Below are 20,756 nucleotides of genomic sequence, written 5' to 3'. Positions count from 1 at the left end.
CCCAGCTTCCCAGTCTGCATTCCTTGCTCACAGTATGTTTCATTTATAATATTAAAATGAATTCCTAGTAGTTATCATCCACATATTTGACATAATAAGAGGTAGCTTAGTAAGAGTTATTTTTAAAAATTTATATTTAATAAAGACTTTATAGTGTTTCAAAATAGATGATTAAATATAATCTTTGGCATTATGGGAAAAAAACAGAGAAGACAGTGAGGACTTCTACCAAAACTTACTGTCTTTCCTCATCCCGGCCTGACCCTGTGTGTCCTTCCAAACTGTTCACCTTCACATGACTGTGTCCAGGAAAATTTTCAAATTCACCTGGAAAAAAAAGAAATATTGCCAGTGTGGAGTTGATTAGTATGTAGACCACTGATCACATATTTCAGAACTTCTGGCTGTCTTTTACCCTTTCTTATTTACCTTTGGGTTCATTTGGATGAATCACAGTCACCAATATTGAGCCTCACACCCCTAGTCTCCAGGTAGTGTAATCAATACAAAAAAAAGTTTCAAAGATAATAAAGCTTCCTTTTTCAACCAAGTTATACAAGCGATATAAAAAAAATAGCCTTTCTAAAATTAGACATGTCTTTGGGTTGTTGCTGTTCCTCCCCAGGTGGGTATGTGTTCAGTTCTCACTTCATACTTATCAGAGTTATTTGCATTCTAACGGTTTGTGGTTTAATATAAAAATAAATAATTAGCACCTTTTGTCCTGAAGTGCTGTATGTACATTTTCTGATACCGCCGGAAGCCTTCAGTAATGGAATGCCACATGCTGACCATGTGTGAGGGAGGAGAAACATTGGCTAAAGAGGACAAATAATCTTCCTCCTTCTTGTAAATAATGTATCAATACCTTTAAGCTCCTTATCCACAGATGTTATATTGTTCCCTTTTCACAAAACTTGGCTCTATAAGATTCCTCAAATAAATAGAAGGAAGTAATTTCCTTATAAAGTTTTACTTGTCTCTGAACTTCTGTGAATAAATTTTACGGCTGATGCTTCCTTTCTCTAACAGACCATGTAGCGACGAGGGAGGCATACATCACTGCTGTGTGCTCCCTGCACTGTGTTCAAAGCAGCTCCGTGGAGAGTAATGTGTTTGGAAAGGGAAGCACCTCCGTGGGTAGCTAGGGACACTGCCACCCCCGTGTTCCGCCGGGCAGCGCGGCTCCTCAACGAAACCAAGGGCTTTCTCCTCTCTCCCTGAGGCTACTTTATAGATAATTATTGGTGAATTGGAAAAAAATAAATACTAATTTTCATATCTTTTGTTAGGATGTAGAAACATGAAAAAGGAAGAAGGAAAAGGAACTCGGTGTTCTTTAGAACCTAATGGGGGCTTTTATTCCTTAGTTAAGGAAGGCTAAAAATACACCATAGCGGTTATTAAGGGTTGGAGATCTCAACATAACATCTTGAGTCTGTGTCTAAATATAAACATCACCTTTTAAAAAAATTATACTTCTTACAGGTAATAATTAAGCATATGTCACAGGTTTTCAACAAGTATTATTTGATGGTGATGGGGAGTTTCAAAGCTATGAAAAAATTGTATACAGTAGAATAATAAACTTGTGGTTTGACTCCATAGTCAGGCTCCTTTAAATGTACTGTCAAAGAATTTTGAAACTTGGGCGTGATTGAATATCCTTAAGCACAGGTGGCTAAAATACCAGAACATCTGTTTTCTAAATCTGGCATTTATCCTGGCTTTTAAAGATCTTTAGGAAAAATTCTAAAATCATTAAAAGTTTAGGCTTATAGTTTTTCCCCACGATTCACATACGACGCTCCCAGAATACCTCAGCTGTGTTGATAAAAATGCATAGACTGCACAGCACATGAGACTAGCAATCTGAAGATCCCCATTCTTTTCCCAGGACTGGACCTTGGAAATCAAGTAATCTTAACAGAGCAAATTGGAAATGATTTATTAAATATAAAGGGACGCTTGCTATATCATCCCAGCTATGTCTCTGGACACAAAGAAAATGGCACTGAATTAAAGTGCTGTAGGAATTCATGTGAATTCCCTCAGTTGAGGAAGAATCCATAGGAAAGTGTTTGTTTGTTTTGTTTTGTTTTTTTGCATTGTTAAAGTTTTTAGTGCAACTATTGTTAGCAGTGAGACTGCACAATGTCAGCCACATTCCCAATGGCTTCAGGCAAACTTGAGGTCTGAGATCTGTTTTATTTGACCTTGTACTGACAGTATTAACTCCACACCTCCTGGTGCTTAGAATGGCATAGACAATTACCAATAAATATGGGAGACAGGGACTGAATTTGCTTCCTTTCTCACACAGTGTCTTTGTTGAGAGACCAGGTAACAGAAGGGGAGAAATGGATTTTTAAGTGAGTATTAGATTCAGAACTATTCTACTCTTAGCTTATTCGATAGTTGTTTGAAACTATTTACCATTTAATTTTTTTTGCTGACACTTAGTTCTACTATTACTGTTCACAATGCCTGAACTACCTTCCCTAGCATAATTCTGTATTTTGAAACCAACTGGACAATTAACTTGGAAGAAGCATACTTTTTAACCTTTGAATTAGCAACAGTGCCAATATATTGGAAAACTCCAAGGGTGAGAACAGTTGCAAAACAGGCACTTGATTATATTTTAGAAACTGTGCACTGAGCACACGTGGGAAGCCTCTGTTTAGCTTTTCTGAGCTTGAATAGTTGAAACTGCTTAGACTTCGGACTCTGGTAGGAATCATCAACCAACTCTAAATAAAGGACTCATAACCGAATGATTGGTTACTCATTACAAATCCTAACAATTCCCAACAGAATGAGCCCTACTCTTGCTTTAAAAAGAAATCCTAGTGTATCTTGAATTACAGGAATACTATTATGAATAATAATAATTCATAATAGATGAATAAGGAAAACATTACTGTCCCTGGAGTAGTGCAGGGAGAAAATAATAGATATTTGCCTTCTCTCAGAATGAAGGAGGCAACAGCATTCATAATGCTTTTCAGAGTAAATCTGTATTTGTGGCCTTAATGAAAAATTGAATGTGACTTATAAATGAAAGTAGCCAGTTGAAAACTTCATTTTCCCCTTCTCTCTTTGCATGCTAGTCTGCCTACTGGTTTTTATGTCTCAGTTTTCCTATCTATAAAGTGGGGATTGTATTAGTTTTCTTTTGGGCATAGCAAATTATCACAAATTTAGCAGCTTAAAGCAACACCCATTTATTTGCTCACATTTCTATAGGTCAGAGATCCTGGGAAGGCATGGCCGGGTTCTCTGCTCAGGTCTCACAGGCTAAAATAAAGGTCTCAGCTATGGCTGTGATCTCATCTGAGGCTAGAGGTCTCTTCCAAGTTCATGTGGTTGTGGCAGATTTCAGTTCCTCATCATGTGGTTGCGGCAGGTTTCAGTTCCTCTTGGTTGTAGGATTGAGGATGCATTTCCTTGCTGGCTGTTAGCCAGGGGCCATTCTCAGCATCTAGAAGCTGCCCACATTCCTTTCTGCACAGCCTCTTCTATCTTTAGATACAGAAAATCTCCTTCAAGTCAAATCCCTCTCACACTTTAAATCCCCTTTGCCAATAGGAGTCAGGATCCTTTTAGGAGCTCACCTGGTTAAGTAAGGTCCACGGAGGATAATCTCCCTTTCTTAAAGTCAACTGATTTTTGGATCTTAATTGCATCAGCAAAATCCCTCACAGCAGTGCCTAGATTAGTATTTGGTCAATGCCTGGGAGAAAGTGTGTATACCAAGGAGTGAGAATCTTGGCGGGGGTTGGGGGTTGTGGGGGAAGGAGGTCTGCACGGAATTCTGCCTGCCGCAGGGATGGTAATAATAATACCTTAGAGGACTGTTAAATGGATTGTGTGTAAAGCACTTAGCATAGCATCTAGTGTAATAAGCCTCAATAAATGGGATCTAAGATCATTAATATCTGTATATACTCTATTTTCCTGTCTTCATGGACTTTTGAATTATATTATTCTAAGCATGTTAGAAACACAATGGAATATGTTGCTCATTATTTGTATACTCCGCAAAAAAAACGGAGATACCGGGGCCACCAGCAACAAATTCACAAAGCCCAATGTTTAGTCATTTGGTGAAAGTCGATGTATGTTTTCAAATTATTTAAAAACACTGCAGTTAAAAACAGAGAGAGACAAGAATATAATTCATATTGGTGCTCATATATAATGTATCCTAAAATGAAGTATGAGTCTCCACATTGTTCACTTTTTGCTTTTTAATAAGAAAAATGCATCACAGGCTCCATGCCTTAAACACTGACATTTTTCAGAAAGAATTGTTTTGTTTCTACTCATGCTCTGAATATAAAATGAATACTTTAAATGCTCCATTTACACAAAGGCCTTTATGCCCCCTTGCTCCCTACAATAGTTCTAGTCTAGAATAGACAACATTATGCAACTTGGTGATCCAGCTACAACAATGAGAATGCTTCTCACAGGCTGTGGGAAGAAAGACACCTAAGGGGTTAACAGTAATATTTTGCAAATTGAGGCAAGTGAAGGCAAAAATCTATTAGCATAAGAAAAGGTAGCCTTAGGGGATTTTCCACTCAAATGTTTGGTACTAAGAACTCTATGTTACCAAGGAGGAGGTTGGAGAAGAGAAACCCTAGTGTCTATGCATTCTTAAAATGCATTGCCATTGTATTTATTCTACTGGAGAGAAAGACCTCATAGTTATAGAGACAGAAAGTGGTACTTTCTAGTAAGGAAAGTCAAAATTGAATATATTAAGAAAAGCATCTTGAGTCATGTACGGCAACAAAGCAAAATGATTCCTCGCTGGTCAGTCCCCAGAAAATGTGCTAAGTACGTCAGGACTAGACTAGAGGGGGTCTGAAAGTAAAAGTGAAGTATAAAGCAATGATTTTAATTGTTAACTAGAATGCGCCACAAATGTCTGCAATTAAGTCAAATTTAACAATTTTTAAGCATCCAGAAATTGTGCCTAATTCATGGTATCTGAATGTAGTTAGCAGATATTTCCCTTTTATTAATGCCTAGACTTTTTGAAAAATGGCTCAATAAGAAATATCCAATTTTGAGTTTACAATTATTTTTGTTAGTTGAAAACATTCAAATTACTATAAAAGATTTTCACTAATTTCCTCAATATAGAGAATATACCAATCATTGGTACCTGTTTCTATGAAGATGTTGAATTTTTTTTTGAATCAGTTATTTATTTACTCTTATAAACAACTGACCAGTGAAAAAATATTTTCAATTCTGAATTTCACTAAATTTAACACCACAGTAAGCATGATTATTCAAAAAAAAAACCCCATGAAGAATTTCATTAATATGTTATGATAGAGAAGGGCCAGCTTATTTTAGATAACAAAAGTTTTATGACATCATATGCTGATATCTATAGGAGAAATGGAGGGAGAGGATCTGTTATTTTGTTTCAAAGAAAAGTCTTTCCAGATTAAGGACATGCAATTTTTGGTTCTTAAAAATGTGAACAGAGATCAAAAAGATTATTCAAATCCCAAACAATTTGCCTAGAAGCTTATAATGAAATTATTTATAAGTTAATCGATAAGGTCAATTTTCAGGGAATCACTGTATTAGAAATCAGTCGAAGAAACAAAATTATACCATGATCTTTCCATTATATACAGATGATAATTTTTCAAATATTCTATGGTATGGTGATGCAACCTTGCATTAAAATCCCATTTGTCACTTTCTTTATCCTATATGTGGACATTCAAGAGAAAGGATCAAGGATCCAGGTCTTTCCCCCTGAGGAGATGACTTAAGGAAATAGATCTGTTTTTCTAGAGCAAGTAACTTTGAAGCATTTGATCAGAAAAGTCATTCTAAACCAAAGCTTGAGGGGGAAAAAGAGAAAAAAGGGAAGATATTTTTAAAAGTACTACATCATTGAAATTATTATAATATGGTTTTGCTAGTTTGTACGAATATAGCATCCCATATCAATGTAAACAAAAACATGCATTTCAAAAATGAAGTGAAGTACATCTGATAATCCATATCATTGTTTTCACACCCTGGTATGGGAAACTTAGAAATGATTGCAAACCAAAACCCTTTTCAGTATAAATCTCACACTTCTATTCCCCATGCTTATTCATAAGATGTGCCATCCATTGGCTAGTTCCTGGGGAATGGGAGGCAGCATATAGAGGTCAGTGAAAATAGTTAATTTCAGTGTACACCAGAGGATGAGAGATTATTATTTTTTTATGTGAGAACTGGTTCTAAGCTAACAAATATTTATCAATATTCCAAATTATGCTTTCTGAAAGGAGTTTTCAGATCTACACTTTACTACAGTTATCTACGTATAACCTAACTCTTCTGTATGTTACTACCACCACATTTTCTAATTCCATGGAGGTAACTCGAAAAGGACTAAACTGTTTGAATCTAACTGATAAATAGTAGTTTTGAAGGCCTGTTTATTTAGATAGGAATCATAAACAGAGAAAGGGGATCAGAGATCACTGACAACACTCTTCTTGCCACTTAACATCTGCCCTTTTACTGAGAGAAAGTAAAGTGCATAGGGTCATATTTATTTCAGTTTCTGTATTTTGTTCCCCTCAATTCAAAACTCATGTTTGCTGGAGGGGAGGGGGGTAGAGGGGCTGCGTAAACAAGGCCAAGGGATTAAGAAGTACACATTGGTCATTACAAAAGAGTCAAGGGGGTATGAACTACAGCACAGGGAATAGACTCAGTAACACTGCAGTATGTGCGTATGATGCCAGGTGGGTACTGGAAGAATCAGGGGGAACACTGTATAAAGCATGTGACTGTCCAGCCACTATGCTGTACACCTGACGTTAATACAAAATAATATCGAATGTAAACTGTAACTGAAAAAATAAAAGATACTTTTGATAAGGCAAATCTTTATAATGCAAATTTAACTTTGTTTAGGAAAAATTATGCCCAAATATAAATGACACAACTGATGATTCTATTTTCTTCCCAAAAGCACAGGTGGTATTGCCATGATTTTAGTTATTTGCTTTGAATTTGTACTTATTCAAAGAATTTGAATGGTGCAGTACTTTTATATAAATAGATAAATAAATGAAAAAAATCAAAAGACCACCTTTTTTTAACTGAATTTAACATTTTCTGTTTAATTGCTCACCCTGATTTCACTTTCAATTAGGAACGTAGACCCTTAGACACATTGGTGCCTATTTATTAGGGTACATTAATTTTCTTCCTTTTACAGTATCAAGAACTAAGTCAAGCTGCTATTGATGAACTAAGCCACAGATACCAAAACCCATGGTAAGCACATATGAATACATTTTTAACTAATTAGTTTCCTTCCTAAATTTGTAAAAGAGATAATTTTTTAAAAAAAACTTTTAAGTATATTACCACTTTATTTCTTTCTTTATTACTAATAAATACAAAATTTCCACTATCTATAGACTTTAATTATGAGGAGAAAATGGGGAAAGCAAGCATAGACTATAAGGGAGAAAAAGAAAACCAGCCTGCAGCAATTAAGAATAGCAACTGAGTGAGTAGGGTAGCTTCAACTATATAAATACTTCTTTTTGTGGAAAACAACAATGTAATTGTTTTTGGTTTAAAAAAATAGCTCATTTCATGCTGTTGGCCTAGAAACCATCATAATGGGTAATCTCAGTTAATAAACGTAGTCCTACTGAAGTCACGCAATGCCTTGAATGCACGCTGTCTTAAGGCAGCCTCTAACCTAAATTAAACATGTCTGGCTCAAGGTATGTTAAATTACAGGAAAAGAGCAAATCTAGGTTTGTCATCTAGATGTAACATATAATTCAGATTCCTCAGAAGGAAGGGAACAACTAGCGCTGCTCTTACAAGACTGCAGATTTGGTAACGTCTTTGTTGGCCTCAGGTGTTTGGAAGCAAAGGCTTCTGGAGCCTATTTTCACCTCATTTTTCATGGTTGAAGGATACAGCATTAGTGTGTGCAAAATTAATGGATTTTACTCTCTTTCTGCTATATTACACAACATAAACTGCACCAAAAAGAGAGACCCTCAACCCCCATGTTGAAAGTTTTAGTTACTGCAACACAATCTTAGGACCAAAAAAGACCTCACAGGTCAATTCTTATATCTTATATATAAAGCATATCCTACATTTAAAACCATAGAGAAATAGTTGCAATTTATTGCATGCAAAATACATGTTCTAATTAAACGATCCCACTTTCTTTGTTCAGATAATATTGCAGGCATCTACCTACAAATCTCTTATCAAATATTTCCAATCCCCACCCAAAGCATTAAAGGCTACTGAAAATCAAACTTCAACAAGCATTGATAAGTGTGAATATTTGCTGCATTTATTTAAACATTAAAAAAACTTACTAGAAAGTATCTGAGAAACAGTGAAGTTTGAAACATTTCCCATGGATGAAAGAATACTGGCAACATTCATTTCTAGGGAATATGATATGGATTGTACCAGGTCACGAGGATTCAAAGCATTATTGAAAAAGACCTTGTATTTAGGAGATTATAGATTCAGTTGGAAAATTGGGTATTTATATATACAGATATAAATGAAGAAAAATAACAAAACCAAGTTGCATATGTTGAGTGACAAATTAATAATGAAGGCAATTATAACTAGAAAAATTATAAGTAGAAAAGTTAAAAAAAAATCTTAGTGTATTGATGACCCCTTGGACTCATCAGTAGCCTCTGGCTCAGGTCCTACTTGTAACTAGTTCAGGTGTCAGTAACCTAAGTGCGACCTCCCTCTAGAGACTTTAAGCACATCCAACTGCTTAAAAGGCTGGGAAGATGCTCCTGAATAAGATTCTGACAGGGCAGGCCCAGGTGTGCCCCACTCCCTTGCATTGCCTAAGTACAATTGCAGGCCTTCTTTTTCCTGGGCAAAAGATTAGTGCTTAGCCTCCCAATTAATTTTCATGTTCTGCCCTTCTCAGTTAGCAGCCATCACTCGCTAAATTGAGTACTTCCTATGTTTTAAGCAATGCTAGATTCTGTGGCCACAGTGGTGAACAAAACAGACCTGGTATATGTCCTTCTTGGAACTTGTATTCTAGAGAAGGAGGGAGACAGTAAACAACTAAGTGACTTTTTAAGGCTATTATACTGTGCTTCATGCTTTTAAATAATTTTTTAAGTACAAATATAATTCATGCTATGGCAATAAATCAAATGATATAAGAGGTACATCAAGAAAAAGTTTATATTCTTACCTATTCCATCTCGTTTATGATAAAACATTTCATTACAAAGGGCATTTATGGGGTATAAAGAAATTTTACTAGGGGCATCTACTTGGACTGATGATCAGAGAAGTATTCACCACACTGACTTTGAAAAGGTGAGTGCAAGCTCTTTCCTGGTAGAGGAAACAGCATGTACAAGGCCCTGCAGTAGGAAATGGTGTTTCACATTAGGACCAGTGCAGCTAGAATACAGAAAGCCATGGGAGAACACGAAATGAAGGTTAGATTTTCTAGAACCTTGTGTCCTGTCCAGATTAAAGAATTTGGATTTTATTCTAGGGACAAAGAGAATTTATTAGAAGATTCAAAAAAAGCATCATGATTCAGTTTTTTTGGTAAGAACAGTGGAACATTTGAGTGCTATGTGGAGAATGAATTGAAAGGCGACAAGAACAGTGGAAGGAAGATCAGCGAGGAGACGACTTCACTTTTAACAGGCCCTTCTTCAGTTTTCAGTTCTGTGTTTTGCAAACAAGCCAAAATAAATAGTGATTATGGGCTGTGGGAAGAAAGAGGGATTTGAGTGAGTTTTCAAAGAAACATGGGTTTTAAATACATAGAAAAAAATTGCTATAATGATGGGGGGTTAGAATGTATTCAATACTGTGATGAAGCAGATTTTAACATCATCTTAACTGGATTTCAGAGGTCAAGTTACATGACCAAGGGTCACAGAACTAATATTTCAGTCCAAGTTGACTGATTCCATTAATATTTGTTGAGATCTGGGCTTGGATGTTTTGAAAGGGCTCTCCAGGTGATTCTGATATACAATTAGTGAAGGATGAGAAAAGATGGGGAGCAGGCCTTGGGGGACCCTGCCCACACTGAGGACGAGGTGAACAAGAGCCACTGAAGGAAGAAAGGAATCCAATGGTAGGGCCCTTAGGACAATAGAAGGTTATAAAAAGTCATTGAAGAATTTTAAAAAAGAGGGTTTAATATAAGAAAATGGAAACCCAAGAAAACAATAACAAATAAATATGAGGAAACTGTCAGTGGCCTCAGAAAAAGCACCATAGGAAGAGTAGGGTGATTTGAGTCAATATGACCAACACTAAAGAATATTTGTCTTCTGCATGATGGAGCCAAAGTGCACGGTGCTTTTGACTTTGGAAGTACAGTAAAGGGCAATTAGAGGATTGTCTTTTATGGGGGTGTCAAGGAGGCTTAAACGCCAAGGTAAAGACAACCTAACCAGATGTCAGCCACAGAAGAAAAGAGCAACATGAGTCTTAAAAGGTCAGAATTAACTACAGCCTTCCCTAACTTTTCATTTGCTTGAGAGTCACAGAGACATAGCTCTCTTTAGAGGGTTAACTCTCCCAGTCTACTTTCTTGTCTGCCTTTGCATTATCACAAGATTTGTTAGCGAGCAACCATTGTCAAGAAGTGCACAGTATGGCATAGTTGGAAGAGTCTTGAATCAAGAAAGCTAGTTTCACTAGGAATTTATCTTTCCCAAAGAAATAATATACAAGATGCACAAAGGCTTAGCTAAAAGGAAGTCCAAAAGTGTTTGCAGCGATTCCTAATATCCTCCAAATAGCGGATTGTAAGCAGTTATGAAGCAGTACCTATACAGAGATCAAGAGCAAGGGCTCAGAAGCCAAACTTTCCAGCTTCATTGCCTAGTAGCTGTGATACCTTGGCAAATTACTTAAGCTATTTATGCCTCAGTTTCCCTACCTTTAAAATGATGGTAAGAGAATCTACTCCACTGGGTTGTTGTATAGATCTGCTGTTACATGTATAGTACTTGGAAGAGCATTTGGTACAGACTAAATACTCAGTAAATAGTGTGAGCATATTATTTACCATCTAAAATAGGACACTTTGGAGAGTGAAACAAGAAGATAACTGAAATGGTCACAAGAACAACAGACTAAACTGAAACTATCCTGACAAAATCAAGCCAACCTATTAATAAATGTTATCTATTAGTTAAATAAATGAAGTACATTAAAACAATGTAGCTAAATGCATCAATTAAAATTCATATTATATTGTTAGCTAAAACCAATCAATATAGAGATTCAACAGAGGTTAGACATCTCATATTGTATAGCCAAGTTACTCTCCTAAAAGTAGAACAAAAAGTCCAGGAGACAGAAAAAAGTAAGAGGAAAAGTATGAAAATACAAAAATCAATTAAAATTAACTTAGTCTAATATCTAACTAGTAAGAGATCAGAGAAAACAGGAGGAAATAAAAAGTACAAAAAAATTCTCAGAAAGGATAACATGAATTTCCACATTGAAATTCTTCACCAAAGTAAATTTTAAATAACAATATCAAGGTATGTCATAGTGAGACTTCATTATAGTGGGATGAAGAGACAATTCTAAAGCCTTCCATAGAAAAACTAGGATATTTAGAAAGGATCAGGAATCAGTGAGGCACCATACTTCATTATATGTACAGCAATACTGGACTATAGAAGGCAGTGGGGCAATGACTCCCACATTTAACAGAAAGTGACTTTCAACCTTTAATTCTATCACCAGCCAAACCATCACGTAGGAAGGTGGCAGAAAAAAACATCTTCAGACATGTATTTTCTTGAAAAAGAAACAAAAACAAAAACAAAAAAACCCTCAAAGCATTTTTTCTTGGAAGGAACTGGAGAATATTATCTAGCAAAACAAGGGGGCGGGGATAAATCAAAGGAAGAGAAAGAAGCATTGATCCAACAAACAAGAGTCACAACAAAGGTGACAGGCAAAGGGAATTCCCAAGATAGAATAAAGAAAAGAACCAAAAACGTGACCTTTCAGGGAACTAGTGAATATCCATGCAGACACGAGTGGGACAAGCGAGGACCCCAGAAGGGACTTTGACTGTGTACAAATTTTGTTTAAATTCCAGAAGCACCAAGTAAGCTAAAAAAAGTGCTTGCATTTGGAGAAGAGAACATTGGGCTATGGAGTAGAGAGAAAGGAAACTTTTTTATTTTTATAAGTATTTTATTACTACTTGCACATATTATGTACATGGACCAAAATTATTTCATTAAAATTGAAAAAAATTAGCACTACATTATGTAAAATGCACAATCATTTTATTTTGATAAACATAACAATTATAAAATGGGAGAAATAGCAATAGTCGACTATAATTTTAATAGTTAAGGGCTCCTAAGTTGAAAAAATTTCTGTTTAAAACCAGGACTTTTAAGCACTAAAGAATTATTCATTGACCTGAATAAACAGGGCTTTCTGTTTCTGCGGAAAGGTGTAAGGTGTTCTTGTGTTTGGCCCTAGTTAGGCGGTGTGTAGAAAATTGCCTGTTTTATTCCATAATGAAATACTGCTGCCAAAGCCTCTTGTTAAACTAGCACGGGTTTAATGACAGCCACGATTTAAAATATATTGGTACGTAAATGCATGCTTTTTTCTTGGAGTTGTTTTCCTCAAAACATCCATAAATCTCGACAGCTTTCTACGGTTAAGGCCATAGTTCTTGGCATGGGGGATGGATTTCCATAAGCAATAAGTAGCAAAAGTCTGCAATTTTTGAGATCTGCAAGCACCCATTCCCACTTTGGCCCTTCAAGAAAACTATATTCATGTTTCCTTCCTCCAGGCCTTCTCCCACCCTAGTTTTTTCTTCAGCTGCGTGCTGAGGGAAGAGGGCTCTCAGGTACAGCTGCAGGTACAGCCAGGCCAGTACAGAGCTCCCATGTCACTCTGTAGTGCCACACACTGTGCGAGGCCTGGAGTTTCAGGAGTGAGCAAGCCAGACCCAATTCCTGTCTCCTTATAACCTGTCAGGGGAGACGCGACACAAATAGCCTAATGTTTGATAATTTCACTGTAGGAGGCACAGAAATGTCTGTTGTTGAATGAATGAATTTTGTTTATCTCAGGATGGAGCACTTACAGCCAAAGGATAAGATGCAACAGTTTTAGAAAGGCTACTGTTTTTGAGAGAAAAACCAGCTAAGGAAGACATAGTGCTGGTATTCTTATGAAGAAAACTTACTAGGCTATCCCCTGCCCAGATGGGGAAAAATTCAATTCGTTTCAGAATGTGGCCTCTTACTGCAAATTACCCTTCGTGTAATAAACTGATATTAGCATGTGTTAGAAAGAGGCACTGTCAGTCCGCTGGCTCATCACCTGTAATTTCTCAGCATTTCACGCATCAGAACTGTAGCAACTGGAGCCTGTTTCAGACCAGGGTTACTGACAGAGCAGATTCTGGACCCAACAAAATTGTTTATGGCGATGAAATCCAAGCATTCATTGCAAACTAAAAATAAACAGATGGGCTAAAATTTTAGGCTCAGGCAAATAGAGTGCAGGTACTGAGAAGAGTACAAAAAAAAAAAAAAGCTATGTTATTACAAGTATTTTGATTGTTTTTTATTCTCTATTACCTATTCAATTTTATAAAGCCACAGACATGTCCTGATCATGGTAATTTCAAACATTCTTATATTACCAAACAAAGGGTTGATAAAGTCGATAATATCATTTAGTTAATACCTATATTACCAAATGAAACAACAAAATAATAATAATCCATTCCATTTAATGCACGTTACTTACTATCATTTTTGCTTTTCGTTATTTTATTTTTACTTTTTCTTTTAAGACTCCTGATAATTTTAGATTTTCATAACTAGAAGGTCCTATAAACAAGACTTTGGAGTTGGACATTGTTGGGTTAATTCCCTTCTTTTATAAGATGTAGATGCTCTCTGCACCTCAGTATCAAAGAGAAAAAGGAGAATGATAATAGCTGCTACATAGGGTTTTCCTGAGACTGAAGTCAACCTTTGTGAAATTCCCAGCACGGACACAGAGAAGTTCTGAGGGTTCAGAGGCCAGGCCGCGGCGTTCAACCACAGTTGAGAGTTCATAAGTATGTTATCACTTTATCTTTTAATCTTGCCTCATACTTACAGCATGATCCTCAAGAGCATCTTGTGTTTTTCCTCTATTAATTCTAATTCCGTTTTCAATAGTATCACTTCTGTTCTTTATTCCATCCAAATTACAGACAAATACAGTAGTAAGGAAATAAGAGACAGTTCCTGCCTTCACAGAGCTTATCATAGAGTGGGAGGAAGAGACACATAGAACAGATAATTATACTACAGTGTATTACAATGCAGTGATCAAAATATTTGGTCAGCCAATATGTATTGTTACCTGAGTGTGCCTGGCGCTCTACTTGGTGCTGGGTTTAGACACTTAACAAAGTGTAACTACTAAGTGCAACGCCTGTTTCAACAGGGAGTATTTGAGCGGGTACAATGGAAATGTGTATTTGGGAATGTAAACTTTGAGGAGGCTTCAGGAAAGCTGCACAAGGTCACCGGAGCTTGAAGGACAGATAGGAATTAGCTCTAGAATTGCTGTATTCAGATTCCAAGATGCTATCATTTTAGAGAAGGAGCTTCACATGTTCAGATGAATTATCTTGGGGCACCACTACCACAAATTTGACAACAACTTCTCATTTCTAGCCTCTGCAGCAATGAATAGAGATGGCAGGGTTTATACAGAACCTGCAGCTTATTTTCTGTCCAGCAGCTTAAAGGCTAACTCATTAAAATTCAAAGACAAATTACATGGTGGGTGACAGAACAAATGTTTTCTTCACTGAGCAGAGCTAAGGCTTTCAAGAGATTTTCTCCCAGAATCAAAGCCACTCTTTGCAGCTACTCTGTAAGACATGATTCAGCCATCGCCACCTCCAGATCAACTGCGACACACCCAACTCTGCCTGCGGGTTAGAGGGTGATGACAAGAAAAACATAGGAAAGTGTGACTGGTTCCACACTGGGTTTCACAACTTACATATAAGATGTACCTTATATCTGACTTCTTGTTTGTAAGATAAATTAATGTAAATATAAAATTTTTAAAAATCCTAAAGGAGTATCTATTAATAGTTGATTAACTCACAGAGAAAAGTTATTCCAAGGGATTTTAAAGCACAGAAATTTGAGTATAAATGTCTAGCGGGATACGTTCTAAGAGCAAAAAGATCTACTAAAAGCCTGGTGGAAGTGTTGGTAGCGTTGCACTTGACTCTATTGAGGGATAAAGCAAATGAACATTATTCAATCATTCTTGGTTGAATACCAGGATTCTTAGAGTGGGAGAAAGGAAATATAGATGTTAAAGTAAAAGAGCTGAAAAACAAATCCTGAATGTGATTGGAAGATATATGTGTACATATATATGATTGTGTGTGTGTGTGTGTGTGTGTGTGTGTGTTTTCATGGCTCTATTCACTATGAAGGCCTAGTGAACCATGGGAACCAACTCAGTAGCTGTGAGCTCCACTAGTATTGGATTCTGTTCTTCAAAAAGCTTGTCTACTAAAAGGAATTCGGCTTGGAGAAATAGTTAATTGCATATTTGGAGGAGGAAATGGAAAACATGGGCCTGGTACCTCTTGCCATACCAGGCGAGGAAGCTTTCCAAGATGACTACAGTCCTATCTAAGGAGCTTAGAAGCCAAACTTGAAGAGACTTCCACTGGCCAAAAAAAAAAAAGGCAACTTGAAGAAAGGTGTAGTCAGTGCAATGGATTCATATACATCTGCCTACATATACATACACACGAGCATTCATGAGTTCATAATGTCACTTAAAAAAAACAAGACAAACTAGTCACATCGGAGAATTCCCATGAACCAACTTATTTTGAAAATGAGTAAATAAAAGGAAGGAATTGAATATTAATATGCCTTTCCACTACAAACTATACCACTGCAAACCAAATAGAAGACGAGGTGACTTTAAAAGAACCAAAGTAATCCAGCTAGCACACAAAGAAGGAATAAAGGAATTAAGACATAATGGCTTGGCAAATGCTAATAAATTAATGAATCTAGGCACCAATCATCAGAGGCTGCCAAAACCAGAAAAAGAGAAACAATTAGTTATTGCAGGGTAGGACAAAAGTAGGTTTACAGTTGTTCACATGGAAAACAATACAATAATTAATGTAAGAATAAACTCTGTGTTTTGCTTGCTCACAACTATAAACTTACTTTTGCCCTACCCTGTGTGTACTTCTTGATGTAAGAGCACATCGCCACTTGGGAAGTAGTTGTTACAAGTTAAATTGTGTCCTCCCAAAATTCATATGTTGAAGTCATAACCCCCAGTACCTCAGAATGTAACTATGTTTAGAAACAGGTTCTTCAAAGAGGTTATTACAATGGGGTCACTAGGGTGGCCCCTACTCCCATATGACTGGTGTCCTGATGAGATTTGAACACAGACACTTGCGGAGGAATGATCACGTAGACACATGGAGAAGATGGCCATCTACGGAGAGAGGCCTCAGAAGAAACCAACCCTGACGACAGCTTGGTCTTGGACTACTGGCCTCCCGAATTGTGAGAAAATACTTTTGTGGTGTTTAGGCCACCTAGCCGGTGGTACTGTGTAATGGCTACCCTAGCAAACTAGACAGTAGTCTTGCCCCCCAAACCTAACTTAGCTCAGGCCTCTAAATCCAATAAACTATGCAGAGGAAGCAAGAAGAGAGCAGAAAATGCTGAATGACAATATGGAGATGTTGTCTGAAAAAATGTATTGTGGGAAATTTTATAGAACAAATGGAAACAAAATTTTTATACAACAAAATTTTGTTTCTTCAACAAATAATGAGAAGAAGGATGAGGAGGAAGAAGAGGAAGAAGAAGAGGAGGGGAAGAGAAGAGAGATGAAAGAGAACTTATGAATCAAAAGAAACTTAAAAGACTAAACCAAGACATGACATTTATTTGGATTCTGCTCCTAACAAACAAACTTAAAAATCATAACATCTATGAGAAAGCTATAATTTTGAAGTCTAAATATTTGATGAAATTATTATATTTTTAAGAGAAAAAATGGCATTATGATTATGTTAAAAAGGTTTTATTATTTTTTTTAGTTATATCGGAAAGAGGAGGATTACTAAGTAGTAAAGAAATTAAATAAGATTGGGTATAAATTAATAATGTTTGAAGTTGAGTAATGAGTACTTAGGAATCTTTAAACTATTTTGTGTATATTTAGATTTCCAGAGTAACTTAAACTGTATCAACTTTATCTTTAGTTAATGAAGGTCAAAATGTACCATTTGGATTGGTAAGCTTGTCCCAAAGCGAAATTGAACCAATACTGTGATAGTCGCCCAGCTAACCTTCACCTGCCTCGCTGCCAGGCTGCAGGCAGCAGCGCAGCTCGCTTCTCGTCCGTTTGTTGTTTACACACACACACACACACACACACACACACACACACACACACACACACACACACACACACACACACGATGCTCAGGAAGCACCCTCACGAAGTCTCAGAAGCCCTGAGGCGCGGAGGCTGTCAGAATTTCCTGGATGTCTTACGTAAACTCTCTCCTATCTCTGGTAACATCAGGAGTCACATTCAACAGTCCTCAGAGGTGACCCTAGGCAATCTAATATGCCACATTTCTGGTTAGATTTTGGACAGCTGCCCCTGAGGCTACGTGCGTGAGTGAGAATCACTTCATATCAATCATTTAGAAAATGCTGAATAGAAGTCTTAGTAAACACCTCTGTGTATTTCTACATCATGGACAAACTCCTGGCAACAAGAACCTTTTGGATTATGTTAATCTGCACAGGAAGATGACATGTTTGATTCAGATTGTGTAAACCCCATCTCAGGAAGCCAGCTGGCGCCCATAAGGACAACCGGTAAGTGCCGGTGACGACATACTGTGGCAAGGACAGCAGTTTTCACATTCTGGAGCTCAGGGAAGACAATCTGGCAAAGTAACAAAGAAGTGTTCACTTCAGGTAATGTGAGGCCTTGCTTGTTTCAGTTAATTCTTTACTTCATTGTGGCACTAGACTATTTAACAAGACTTTCAAATAGAGTGCTTGTGTTTTCTATGAAATAAAAGCAAAAAGTTAAACCAAAATAATCACAATCAGAGATCTGAGGCATATGGTTATGTGATTTCACAAAACCATTTAAACCTTCAATGTTCTCCTAGAGGAAAACCCAAGAGCGGGTCTTGTCTTATCTTTTCCTTTCTTTTTTTTCTCTTCTCTCTTTTCTCCTTCCTTCCTTCCTTCCTTCCTTCCTTCCTTCCTTCCTTTCTTTCTCTTTCCTTCCTTCTATCTTTCTGGATTAATTTTATTTTATTCAATAGTCACAGTGTACAGAGCAAAGGACTCAGTATCCGGGGGCATGTTATAAAATAAAGAAAATGGCTCAAAGAGAGAAGTGATGATCACATTTCATAGTTTGAGTCTGTAATAGAATTAGCAATATTACATCATTGTACAATATTATATAACTAATAGCACAGATGAAGCAAATAAAAAGTGTATTAATTACCAAATATTACCTCCTCAGGTTTTTTAAAAATAAAAATGGCAAAAAAAAAAAAAAAAGAAAAGAAAAGAAAATGATTTAATTAAACTGTGTTTAATGAGCATGTTCAGGGGAGTACCGTGTGTTGAACTCTCCAGTTAACTGGTGAACAAATGGTTATTTCCCCTTTATTTCCCCTTCATAGTAAGGAATACTTTTCTACATCGGAAGAGCACATTTTCTTGCATTACAGAGAAATCAAGTTTAGTAACTATAAGAGACCCATTTCTTTGTGATTAAGGCCATTGTAGCGATTCACGATTACCATTCCAGCATGAAATCTTACATCGGAGGGATGATATAAGCTATTAGATGAGTGTACATTGGACTCCATGTTATTCCGAAATTTTGTTTCTTTTACTGAGCATCACAGATGTGAGCTTGTTTGATCATTCCTTGTCCACCCCTTCTCAGAGGAGCAGAGGAGTTCGGTTAGAGTGTCCCATCAGTTTGATGAAATGTAACTGAGGTTCGGCTCCAGTAACCTCATTGTCAGACATTCTGGTAATGGAGTCTGGTGGCATTTATGTGCGAATAAACTCTGTCACTGCCTTTGGCCCCCACATGTTCAGATGGGGCAGTCAGCACAAAATGTCCAGGAGCTTGTTACAGATTTTCAAATGACAGAATTTGACTGCGGGAGAGCATTTCCACTTCATTCTCTTAATAGTTATTTTATGAACAAGATGTTCCTTTTAAAGTCTCTAAAACGGATGGGAAATCTCTCAACTGTGCTTTAGCTTTGAACCAGTGGTGGGACAGCTGTTCCCTTAGGTAGCATAATGTCTTTGAATGCATATTGGGTACGAGAGCCTAACTCTGACTTCACCTGTGGGAACAGCTTGCTGGAGCCACGTGGCACATCAGGAGCCCTCTGCGAGAGCCTGTGAGCGGTGGCTGTGGGAAAAGTTCATCTCACAAGCTGTTTCCAACCTGAGCTTCTCTTTCCAACCAGCGAAGATTACCCACTGGTATTTGCTGCCTGCTGATCATATTTCCCCTGGCTAATCAGCATTCTTGCTTGAGGAGTCGCTGGCTTTTATTTATTCACTCAACAAATATATACTAAGCATCTACTCTGCACCAGGCACTTCCTAGGTGCTAGATTCTGGGGCCCATTAGTGAACCAAAAAACAGAAAAGGCCCCTGTCCTCATTGAGGTGGTGTCCCAACGGGAGGAGGAAAGACAAGGAAATGAATGAGTGAAGGAGGTAACACGCAATGGTGATCACTGCTCTGGAGAAACTCTAACAGGAATGAACGGGATGTACTGAGTGGTGCTGGTGACTTGATTGTATTCTCCCAAAAGCAGGTCTTCAGACAAGGATTCAAGGACGAGTAGTTTCTTTGGGTGCCAGTCTCTTCTTGGATTATTATTTTTTTCCTTTTACTGTCACCAGGGATGGTGGAGTCAACAGTTTGTCTCAGGTCCTAATTGTGCTATGAAAGGGTGAAAGTGATGGGCGAAGCTTTCCAAAGCCTGAGGAGGCAGGGAATCGACTCATCCCTCGGGGGAGTTCTGGGCCCTGCCTGGCTAACCTAGCTGTGCCCGGGGCCAGGGGAACAACCAGAGATTGGTGCAGCTGGCGAGACTGGCAGTGGGTAGCCATCTTATGGGAGCTTCGCAGGGCATTTCAGCGTTGTTTCAGGTGGAATGTGGCTTGATGTGGCTTGAGTGGCGCAGAAGAAACAAGGGGTGCTGAGAGTACATGTTCAGGAAAACAGGCAAGCTCAGGTGCATCCCAGGCCCCAAGTGCCTTCCATAGGTGATCCAAAAAGGAGAGACAGATATTGGTAGAAGGTCAGTCCTCATCTACCCATCTGGCAGAGTGTTCCATTGTGGAACTTGGCTACAGGGGTCACGAGCGTTTTTCCATTTCAAGCTTCCAATCCAATTGCCCCGGATTCATCAGTTATAGCCAGGGCCAGAAAAATAAAGAATCCTACACTTAGTTTTCTTTTTCTGTCTTTTAAAAGTAGGGTTCAAACAATGTTCTTATGTCTGCAGTAGCTATGCTGGCAATTTGGGAAGACTTCTCTTGTGTTTTCCCAAACATTTCTTTGGGAAGCAATTTCAT

The 20,756-nt window shown here is 37.5% G+C and overlaps 1 protein-coding gene across 1 annotated transcript in view; it reads left to right on the top strand.

Annotated features, from left to right (window-relative positions):
- SPMIP2 (sperm microtubule inner protein 2) overlaps positions 1-20,756 on the top strand; it is a 63,676-nt gene that overhangs the window by 21,200 nt on the left and 21,720 nt on the right. The window contains exon 3 of the mRNA XM_054576098.1: positions 7,262-7,320. Within this exon, the coding sequence (XP_054432073.1) occupies positions 7,262-7,320 (59 nt within the window). The remainder of the gene's footprint in view (positions 1-7,261; positions 7,321-20,756) is intronic.

Source organism: Pteronotus mesoamericanus, unplaced genomic scaffold (genome assembly GCF_021234165.1).
Source record: "Pteronotus mesoamericanus isolate MK-2021 breed Mesoamerican mustached bat unplaced genomic scaffold, CSHL_Meso_final contig_32, whole genome shotgun sequence".
Taxonomy (NCBI): Eukaryota; Metazoa; Chordata; class Mammalia; order Chiroptera; family Mormoopidae; genus Pteronotus; species Pteronotus mesoamericanus.
The sequence above is the reverse complement of the archived record's forward strand: the minus strand, read 5'-3'. Positions and strand labels throughout refer to the sequence as shown.